Raw genomic sequence first — 11459 nt, forward strand, 5'->3', positions numbered from 1 at the left:
CCAACCATAAAATTATTTTCGTTGCTACTTCATCACTGTTCGACCTCCCAAAGCATTCACTGCAACCCACAGGTTGAGAACTGCTGCCTTAGGGCTAAGGGAAGGGAGGCTTGTGGTTAATGTGAAGCTAGTAATAAGGATGAAGAGAATGTTCCGAAATGGATCATGGTGATGATTGCACAACTCTTTTAAATATATTTAAACCATTGAATTGTATGGTGTGTGACATGTAAGGCAATAAAAATGTTAAAAAATAAAGTGAGAGGAAAATAAAGAAAAGGAAAAAGTGAGAGCCTGCACAGGCTGGACAATGAATACGGCAGATCCGAGACCCGAGTCTTTTCCATTGTGCTGTCGGCTTTGCAGGCCGACTTTTGGAGAAAGTCCCTCGCCAGAACTTTCTTCCCTCGCCAGAACTTTCTTCCCTCGCCAGAACTTTCTTCCGAGATTGCCCCTTCATGGACTTGCACCCCCAACCTTCCGGTTAGTGGCTGAATATGTTATCCATTTCCACCAGGACTTCTTTAAGGAAGGAGCCAATCTGTCCCTGGGTTTCACAGAACAGGGGACAATCAGAAATGATGGTAACATTGTCTACTGTTACAGGGACAGTTGAGTTTACTGTTGTGCCCACATTGTGGCTCTGAGTAAGGGCTCTGGAACAAGCCTTGTCTCCTCAATGGGACTCCCTGACTCATGGGTGGGTGTGAGGGTCAAGTCAGATCATGGGAGCCAAGCAATTGGGAGAGTCCTAGGTATATGGTGGAACTCCCACTCAAGGCTGCTGGCTCCTTAGACCTTGTGTACTTTATGTTTCCCAGAACAGTTGCAAGAACTCACTCGAAGTACAGCGCAGTCAAGCCAGTTTAGGGGGGGCATAGTAGCTAAAGGCCTGAGGGAAAGTCGTTAAGCAGATACTCCCTCGCCATGGCTCAAGGGAAATCCCAGATTCAGCTCCAATGAGGCAGGAGCCCCAGGCAAAAGAGACAGAGGAAGAGTCAGAGGACGTGTGTCCTCCCACAGATGAAGGCTGCCCAGGGCTCCAGCACAGCCACTCAAGGAAGGCCGGGCAGTGTTTGGTCCATTCGGGTCTGTTGTGCTGGGTCAGTGTGAGTTGGAACTCACTCAATGTAACTAAAGACAACACAGACAAAACCATGCTCGAGATGGAAGAAAACCATGCGTGGCCCAGGACTCCAAGGGAGACTGTAAGACACTCAACAAACCGCTTAGAGTAACACGCTTGCCCCATCCCCACCCCCTTCTTTCGTTTTAGTAATCCCGTTTGTAGGGACCTTGGCCGCCAGTCAAGTGTTCAGACACAATAAAAACACGGAATGACTACAGACTGCCAGGCAGTCATTAAACAGGAAAGCTGCTTCAGGAGACTGCAGAGATTTGAACAAGGGCAACACACAGATTTGAGCCTTCACAGAACAAAGTGCACACAGAAGGCGGACAAAGGTAGGGTCCTGGTGGCGCAGTGGGTAAGCACTCAACTGCGGGCCGAAAGGCTGGTGGTTCAAATCCCCAGTGGCCCAGTGAAGGAGGGTGTGGAGATAGCGGCGTAGTAAACTCTATGGGGCACTGCTACGCCACCCTGGCAGGGGTCGACTCTATGGCAGCGTTTGGTTGATAAGAGAGCAAACACAGGAATGAAGAAATGAATTAGGTTTGGGGAATTTTTATTTTCTGATTAACATCTTGGCATTCGTGTTTTTCCTCTGTGCTCTTTTCTCTCTCTCTCTCTTGAGAGGCCTCGGTGGCCAAGGTCAGCCAGTGGAAACCACCAGCCGCTCCACAGGGGAAAAAGACGGAACCGTCCACTCTGTAAAGAGTGACCGTCTCAGACACCTAGCAGGGCAGTTCTCCCCTGTCCCGAGGGCCACCGAGACAGGCTCGATTGTTGGACACTGCATCTGTTGAGTCTTGAACCGGAGAAAGTTGCATGTATAAAATGAAGGGGTGGGGGGTGGGGAAGGACATGACTGTACTTTCCCGAGGTCTTAGTAAGGAAAAAAACACCTTTATATTGTGGTGGTGTTTTTGGTTTTTTGGTGTTTTTTTTTCAGGGGTGTCATTGGCAGTTTGGGGAGGGGCCTCAGAAAGCAGGTCGTGGCGGGTCAGGGCTGGTTTGGGGCATCCTGCAGAGGGTAGCAGTTCATGGACTCAGTGATGAAGAGCGTGATCCAGGAGGAATGATACAAGGTAACAAAGGAAACCTGGTGGGTGGGGGGCATCCTTGCTGGCAGGTCCTCTCCCTGAGTGGAACTTGACCTTCAACCAGGAAGGATCTTTACACCTGCCTGCTCCACCTTTGCCTTGGTGATGCCAATATCCCTGGACCAGTTTCTTGGGTAGAAGGCAGAGAGGATATGGCGACCATATTAACTCTGGAGTCATAAATGAATTGTTGTTTACAGTAAAGAGCACATGCACTTATAAGGCACCGGAGAAGAATAGTGAAAGTACCATGGACTTCCAAATGTACAAACAAATCCATCTTGGAAGAAGTACAATCAGTATGCTCCTTAGAAGGAAGGATGGATGGTGAGACGATGTCTCATGTACTTGGGTCGTGTTATCATTAGAGACCAGTCCCTGGAGAAAGACATCATGCTCGGTGAAGCAGAGGGGCAGGACAAAGAGGAAGGCCCTGGACAAGATGGATGGACACAGTGGCTGGCACAATGGGCTCAAACCAGTGTGAGGATTCTGGTGCAGGACTGGGCAGTGTCTTCTTCTGTTATACACAGAGTGGAGCTGACTCTAGGGCAGCACCCATCGATCTTCAAGCCCTCTCCTGTTGAGTAATTCCTACTCAGATTAGCCCTACTGAAGGGAGAAGGGCTGTTTGTTAGGGCCTGAGCTTTAAGGAAACCAACCAACTACCTCATCTTTGTCCTGAGAGAAGCTGGTCGGTTCACATCACTGACCTCTTGACCACTACACCACATCACTGACCTCTTGACCACTACCCCCTTGGCATTAGCTGCTGTCAAGATGACCCTGACTCAAAACGTACGCAGCCTGGTCCTGTGTGACCATCCCTGTGGGGGGCTGACCTGTTGTGACCCACGTGGTTTTCACTGGCTGATTTTCAGAAGTGGATCACCAGGTCTTTCTCCCTAGGCCCTCTCTGTCCAGAGGTTCTGCTGAAAGCTACTTGGCACCAAAGCGGCATGCGCACACCTCCCCCTGATGACAGGTAGCAGCACTGCAGGACACGCACTGGCTGGAGATGGAGCGTCTGCTGCGTGAACAGTGAGAATTCGACCACCGGGCTGCATGACCCGCTGAATCATTAGGAAGGCCGAGCAGAATGGGTGTTACTGACCCTCACAGGCTTTGAGAAGCCATACTGGATGGTCACCTTTCCCGTGCTGACTTGTGGCATTTTCAGGTGAACTCGATACCTCCCCCATCTTCTATTCTTACAAACACACCTTGGAGGGTAACTTCAGCCTTGCAGACAAGTGCTCGGACAAGGCCAAAGCACAGCTGGACTCTCCTAGCCTTCTCCCCACGTCTTCCAGGTAAAAAGGAAGCCTGAAAGAGGTTTGTCAGCTTCCCAGCATTATTGGGCTGGGAATTTAATTACCCAGGGGATTCCTCGCCTGAGGCTAAAGACGGATGCTTCTGAAGGAAACATGGGCCTTTTTCAACACTGCACACACACCTCGTTGTACAGGAGAATCCATTAAAATCAAAACCACGAACGACCCCACTGCGTCTTGCCATGCTGGACTCTCCGGAGTCCTTGGGACACTGGGTTCGTTTCCATGTGGCCGATGTGCTCAGCCAGTTACTTTCCCCACTCGCCCAGCCCACTCAGGGAATGGCGGCTTCTGACGGTCCTGCATTTGTGAATCTAAATCCATCGCCATTCGTTCCCCCTTCGGTTCCAGCTTCTGCAGGGGAGATGTCAGGGGGCAGGTCACTGTAGTCACCTGGTACAGTGCGGATGATTACTCTCTGTGGAGCTTCTAGCCACAGCCTTGGCTGCTCCCACGAACCACCATTGCCTCCCAGGCAGGTGTGGGTGAGGTCGGGGTAGGGGGACACCAGTTAGATTCTATGGCTCAGCTGTGAGTGACTGGCCAAGGGGTTTCTTGGGATGGCCATAATGCTGAGTATAAAGTGAGCCTTCTCAAAAGCAAGAAGGGAAAGAGCTGGGAGGGGAGCGTGTCCTTAGGGCCCAATGTCTCTGCACATTGACCTCCTTGCTCTGAGAGGAAGCTGTGATACCAGCAGAATGGCACAGAGCAGCAGAACCAGGACCCAGAGCGTGACACGGCGAAATAGACTCTCCAGCCCTCGGAACAAGAATAGCTGAGTGCTTGAGCAGGAGGCTGATTGTGGAGTGTGGTGCCCTCTGGGCACTTAATGGGGGAGCTGGATTTGCTGACTCATGGAGCTGGAGTTGAGCATCTTGGCTTGAGGCTTATAGCAGAGTGGCATGTCCTGTGGGCGTGTGTTGGCAGCCCCCAAAGAGCTTTATAACATTGCCCAAACAGGGCAGAAGCCAGACCAAGGGGCTGAGGGCTAGAGAGAGGTCTGCTGAGCACACCGCAGAGAAGAAACTGTCTGACTGAGCAATTGCATCCTGAGTAGTTCTCACCTGAACCGGAACCTGTTAACTTCCCAAATAAATGCTATAATCGTGAGCATCCTCTGTGTGGCTGTTGCAATCAAGTATCGAACCCAGATGAAAAATGGAGAATCCTGTGCCAAGGACAGTTGGTATTAGAACAGGTTAAAAACGGTTACAGGATATAGGCATCTCGGCCCTCTACCTTGAGGCAATCAGCCATGGGGGCTGGAGGAGGTCAGATGTCACTCCCCCCATGGCGTTTATACCTGGGGTGTTTGTTACCAGGGCCGAGGCCCAGGTCTCCCTCTAGGACATAGAATCCGCATACTTGTTGGCAGCTCTACTGATGGGGTGCAGGTGGCCCTTCTGGTTGGGCTTGGAGAACCCTGGGTCCAGAATCCAGGGGTCACTAAGCACTCTTCCACCTTTGGTCCAGATCAGCCCGAATTCACATCAGAAAAGCTCTCTGTGTCCATTAGCTGCTACCCACAACGTTGGTGGTTTGAATCCACCAGCCGCTCAGCTTGAGAAAGATGAGGCTGTCTGCTCCCAGAAAGACAATCTCAGAAACCCTGTACCCAGGCGCTAAGAGTCAGAATCAGCACAGCGGCCATGGGGAGGTGGTGTTTGCACATCTGAGCCTAGTTCCCCATCCACTGCCCTGATGATTTCTGGGACACTTTACCTTCATTTGAGTCCCAGCCTGGTGCAAGTGGTTAATGCCTTCAACTGAATGCCCTCCCAAAGGGAACCAGGCAGAGAGAGCTGCTGCCGAGGGTAGAAGAGTGGACCACGTAGGTTTCTAAAGCCGGGTACCTTCAAGGAGGACGGGAAGCATTTGATGGCGAAGGTCAAGCACTACAGCCTTCAGAAGGGATTGCAACTCAACAAAGGAGACCAAAGTCTTCCCAACCAGTAGACAACATGAGACATTAGCGAGGGTTGACGTTGTCCAGGATTTCATGTTATTTGTATTCACCGTCAGGGCTCATGGAAGAAGCCGTCAAGAAATCAGTGACATATTGCATCAGGCAAATCCGTTCAAAAGCAAAGATGCCCCTTTGCGGGCTAAGGTGCACCTGCCTCAAGCCATGGTGTTTCCTGTGCCCTCCCCGTGTGCACGTGAGAGCCGGAGACTGACTCAGGAAGCGCGAAGAAGGATGATGCGTTTGGCTGAAGGTGCTGGTGAAGACCATCGCCGGGAGGGCAAGGAAGTCTGTTTGGGAAGAAGTCCAGCCAGAAAGCTCCTTAGAAGGGAGTGGGCGAGACTTGGTCCCACACACTTGGTAGATGTTCTTACGAGGGGCCAGTCCCTGGGAGAGGACATCAGAAAGATGGAGGCCCTCAAGGAGATGGTGGACACAGTGGATGGCGCAGGACCAGGCAGGGTTGTATCCCGCTGTCCACAGGGCCCCTGTGTGTCAGAAGAGATGCAACAGCACAACAGCAGCAGCGACCCTGGGCCCCGGGGGCAGGCGGGACCCCGTTGCTATTATGTCTTACACAGTAGCCGTGGCTGGCCAGTGGACGCTGGCTCAGGGGGACCCCAGGAGACAGGGAAGAACTGCTACTTAAGATCTTCCTGGCTATCATCTTTATGAAAGTGGATTGCCAGGCCTTTCTTCCTCAAGCCTGTGAGTGGGCTCGAACAGCCGACCTGTAAGGACTTCCTGGGACCCACACCACCCACACAGGGCCCATGCGTAGTCCACATTCCCGACAGGCAGCGTTGGTGAATGTGTTCACAGCGCACATGTCTGATCATGGAAATGTATACAAGGGAAGAGGCAGGAGGCATGCACCAGAGGATGGGAAGACGGCATGTGAGGTGGAGGAGATGCCCGGAGACCGCAGGGCCTGGTGACTGAAGCACAGGACAGCAGGGGGTGTCAGCACTGGGGGCCCTGGGCAGCAGCTCTCCGTTGCTGCACCCTTCCAGGTCACCCGGGGAGTTGGAGTTAGCCCAGAGGCCATGAAGAATGGAACCCAAACAGAATTAGGAGAAAGTGGTTTCTTATCTCAGGGCTCCGTAGGGCTCAAGCCCCAGAAATCAGTAAACATGGTCTCTTGGACTACAAACAATTACCATCTTCCTGGATGGAGACTTGTTGGAGCCATGAGGCTAGGGCCACCCCTCATTCCTCACCCACACTGAGACCATGAACCTGGGGCATCATTCAACCTTGAGCCCAAACTGCAGCTGCTGACAAGAGGGATCCACACTGTAGCTGCCTCGATAGAGTCAGACGTAGAACCATTGGGAGGATGATGCAGCACTGGGCAGCGTTCGGTTCTGTTGGGCGTACGGGGGTCGCTGTGAGTCAGGCCAACAATGAAGGTTGGATCTCCCCTCAGTTCTCCTGGGTGAATTCCACAGGGGAGACTGAAGAGCCTGGTCACCCACCATCTGCCCAAGCTGATTGAGATGGGTGCTATCCTTACCAAGTGGCTTCCACAAAACAATACGTACGATTCCCGGCCAGGGATCAAGATTGATGAAGGAAGAGAGCCACTATGCAACCAGGCCGTGGGGCTCACTTTAGAGTCCAACCTCGTCATCCACGCTTGTGTTCACGACCCGTGTCCAAGGCCACAGCATGTGCTCACGTGAGCAGCCACAGTGAAGACACACTACCCCTGCCGTGGCGGAGCTTGAAAGCCACCAGATCTATCACGGTTCTACAGGTGAAACTGAAAAACCAAACCCACTGCTGCCTGGCCTGTGGATTCCAAGGCCCAGGGGCCCAGGCAGACAGAACTGCTCCTCCGGTGAGTCCCCGAGGCTGTTGGCTGTACAGCAGTAGCCGGCCTCAGCTTTCTGCCCTGGGTTCAGGGGGCTCGTACCACCATCACCGACTGTGATTAGCTGTGGAGCACTTACCCACTCACTCTGCCACCGGGATCTCTCTCTCTAGCCCCTCTCACACACACGTAGGTACACAGTAGTCCTGGTGGTGTCGTGGTTCTAAATTGGGCTGCAATCTCAAAGTACCACAGTTCAAAACCACCAGCTTCTCCGGGGGGAAAGATGCTGCTTTCGGCTCCCATGAAGTTACAGTCTCGGCAACCCACAGGACGTTCTACCCTGTCCTGCGGGGTCACTGTGAGTCGGCATGGATTGCATGGTGGTGAGTTTAGAGCTTATGTATATATGTGTGTGTGTGTAGGGGGGTATTTGCCACATTAAAAACAAGCAGCATAAGAAAACATATGATACAATATTATAAGAAGAGGTGAAGCCAAACTATGGCGCTAGAAATCAGAGTGACCGGTGGCTGGGAGGAAGGAGTGAGCAGTGGCCGGGGCTGGCCAGCTGACCCTGCTGCTTGGTGGGAGGGTGCCGTTTACATGATGTCATCAGGAAGTACGCTTGGCCTTAGTTTGTGTGCTGGACGTCAATGAAAAGTTCAAACAAAACCCCTCCCAGACCAGACGGCCCCATCTGTGAAGGAATGTTGGCTCACTCTTGGACTCAGCTCCTGAACGCAGGTCCTCGGACCCACCGAGACACAAAGAGATTGCAGAAGCTGAGTCTGGCATGACTAGGCACTGGCAGCTGGAGACCCGGGAATTAGGTGGAGATTGGGGTTACTGGTTTACAGGGGCTCTCTCCCTGCCAGCAGGCACAAAGTGAGCCACAAGCCCCTCACAGCTGCCTGCAGATCACCCCTGGGAGCTGGGAGGAGAATACACCCAATCACACCCCCTCCTCAGAACCCTGACCACTGTGTGCCTGCCCCACGGAGGTAGATTTCCTGGGTACAAAAACATCCCTCAGTAAACAACGCCTTTTTTGACACAAAATCATTTTCAATGGAGCCCTTCAAAAAAAAAAAAAGGTGCATTTCACACATCCCTGGCTTTTTTAAAGAGTCCTCAGAACAGAACTTAACCTTTAAAACAAATAAGCCACAGTAACGATTAGGTAGCTCCCCTGGGCCCCGCGCTGTCCAAAATGCTTTCCATCAAAACGTCTCTCTTAATCCTCATAAAACCCTCAGAATTAGGTCCTATTATTAGTCCTGCTTTGCTTGTGAAGCTCCGATGGATTAAGTCACTAACTGCTCAAGGTCAGACGGCAAAATCACGGGACTGGGGGGTGGTTCGTCTACCCTCAACGTCTGTGCTCTTGCCAGGCCCTGCCCTGCCCAGTCCTGGGTGCCCGCAGGTCACATGCAGGTGAGTTGTACCTTCTGAGAGCACCTGTGAATTTTCATTGCTTGTCTCTCCACATGTCCTTTCTCTTTCATCACTATCTTTTATTTGCTGTCATATACATATACAGCTGTTATCAGTATGCCTGGTTTAGTTAGGTTCTTCCCCCACCCCCTTACACATACACACTCTCTCCTCCCACTCCCTAGCCCAGTTCCCTCTACAATTTCATAAAAATCTAAACCACTCTGTTTTCACCACTTTCAACAAACCCTCAGTCTTCTTAGAGCTTCCCCTTTGGCTAGGCTTTCCCATGGAGTGAGAGCGACTTCCGGACCAGTTTGAGGATCCCCCCTCTGTCGCCCCGCATTTCAGAGGGTCCTCGACCCGCTTCTCCCTAACACGGCTCACAAGGAGGCCCTTGAAGCTCATCAGATTGCCCTCCCCCAAACGCAACAGCGGGCACGGGTGAGCATCAGGGCACGCAGAGAGCATGGTGGGTGCGCCTGCAGAGAACCAGGGGCCCCTGTCCTTACCCCGTTTTCAAGCTGACCAATGCGTCCTCCACGCCCTTCTGGTTGAACTTGGTCATGTACTGATGCATGTAGGGGTAGTTGTTTCTAATGTTTCTCTCTGTACTCCCGTTGGGCACCGTGCCAAAGCGAAAAGGTGGGGAATAGTCGTGAGGTCTCTGAAACTGGAGAGGAGAAGGGGGGGGAGAGGAGTTAGAAAGCATCCGCCATCGCGTAGACCTGTATCAGGAGCCCCACCCATGCGTGTGATCGTGCAGGACCTCGGGGCAAGAAACAACATCATTTCTGTGCTTCTTTCCCCCCATCCGTGTTCCCAGGAGGTCAGGAACAGCGTTCTTCTTGTCCCAGACTGTCCCCGGACAGGCACAGCTGTATGCTCCGTGGTGTGACGGGTGGTAGCAGCGGGTGCCATCATTGCAACCCCACGTGACAGAACTGGACCAGACGTTTTCTGGGCTGCTATCTTTAGGAACGTTGGCACAGTGGGTTACGTGGTGTGCTGCTAACCACAAGGTCAGCAGTTCAAAACCACCAGCTTTTCCTCGGGATGACAATGAGGCTTTCTACTCCTGGGAAGAGTTAGTCTCAGAAACCCACTGGGCCAGTTCTACCCTGTCCTGTGGGGTCACTATGAGTCGGCATCGAGGGCAGTGAGTTTGTTTTTTGACTCTAGATGAGGAAGAGTGCCGTGGGTGACCCAAGGGGTTAGGAGTTGGTCTGCAAACTACAAGGTCAAACTACAAGGTCAAACTCACCAGCTGCTAATGGGACGGGGGTGAGGCAGTCTGCCTGCATAATGGTTTTGTCTCAGGAACTCTTAAAGGACAATTCTACTCTGTCCTGTAGAGTTGCTATGTTCAGAATGGACTTGAAGCAGTGAGGGTTGAACTGTTGAACGGATTTTTCTGCCCTACTAAGGAAGCTGGCCCGTCCAGTGCCCACAGGCTGTGCTCGGTAAACACTGCCTGGGCTGTAAGGCAGGCATGACTCTGTGGCAGTGAGTGCCTCGGGATTGGTACCCACCCGTGGCAACCCACACATGGCAGGCTCCACGGACGCATGCTGAGCTGAAGCCCCGGCGAGCCATCAATCATGCTGGTAGCACTCCTCTGCCCTGATGCGCTAGCCGACACTTCTGTCTGCAGCGTCAGTGTTTGGGGCCCCAGGCAGATCAGGGGTGGAGAGAACAAGGTCTGCGTCCCAGAGACCCAACCAACAAACCAGAGGGAGCTTGGTTGGTGGGGTGGTTAGTACTGAGAGCTGCAGGTTGCAAACTCAGGTTCTAGCTCTTCCAAACCAGGCGGTCTTTTCTCAGTCACCTCCCTTCCCACTGCCTTACTTTAACTTTTCCATCTGTAGAGTAGAGGGGTGGACACGAGGGTGTAAAGAATATTATTTGTCCATTCACAAAAATAATGCCGCCGCAGAGTACACTCCAAAGGCCACCTATGGTTAGGGTTCGTTTTTATGATCACAGTGGGTCCCATCCAAACCTAACATGGTCCTCGTGTTTCCTCCAGAAAGGGGCATTCTCGTCTGACAGTGACACGAAGGATGGCTCACTGGTGGGCTGACCAGGTGCCGGCACTGTGTCCAGAGACAAGCGTTAGCTCCGTCAGTCTTCCTAGCTGCCGTTCCAGGGAATCCCAGTGGAATCTTAGCAGATCGATCTTACAGATTCCGAATCCTCTGTGGTGGTTGTAGTTAGCTGCCTCCCAGCCTGCTCTGGCTCAGGGCAACCCCACGCACAAGGAACACCAACACCGTTTCTGCCTGACCCTTTGCTGTCCCCAAGCTCCATGCAGATCAGACTGCTGTGACCAATGGGGTGTTCAGGGGCTGATTTTGGGAAGCTGAGCACCAAGTCTTTCTTCTGAGTCCGTCTTTGCCTGCAAGCTCAGCATCAGTGCCTCCACTGGCAGGCTGGTGCAAAAGGGCTGCAAGCCTCAAGGTTAGATAAAGGTTCATGTTCACGCAAAGGCATCTCGGGAGAAAGGTCTGGGGATTGACTTCTCGTGTGTGTATGTGTGAGAGCAGCGTGGCACTCTTTGAATTCGCTCCAGCCAGCAGGGAGTGCCTTTGCTCTGGCCCACCTGAGCAGTGCAGGTGCCAGCCCAGGCCCCCTGCGCACAGCGAGTGCTGCTCATCTATCTAGCTGCTGTAGCAGCTGCTCCCTG

The 11459-nt window shown here is 52.7% G+C and overlaps 1 protein-coding gene across 1 annotated transcript in view; it reads right to left on the minus strand.

Annotated features, from left to right (window-relative positions):
• Positions 1-11459, minus strand: part of GRIN2A (glutamate ionotropic receptor NMDA type subunit 2A) — a 445817-nt gene that overhangs the window by 65055 nt on the left and 369303 nt on the right. Inside the window, exon 11 of the mRNA XM_004705852.2 lies at positions 9286-9446. Coding sequence (XP_004705909.2) covers positions 9286-9446 — 161 coding nt within the window. The remainder of the gene's footprint in view (positions 1-9285; positions 9447-11459) is intronic.

The sequence above is a fragment of the Echinops telfairi genome, unplaced genomic scaffold (genome assembly GCF_000313985.2).
Source record: "Echinops telfairi isolate 266 unplaced genomic scaffold, ASM31398v2 ScPeMD7_5;HRSCAF=22, whole genome shotgun sequence".
In the NCBI taxonomy this organism is placed as follows: domain Eukaryota; kingdom Metazoa; phylum Chordata; class Mammalia; order Afrosoricida; family Tenrecidae; genus Echinops; species Echinops telfairi.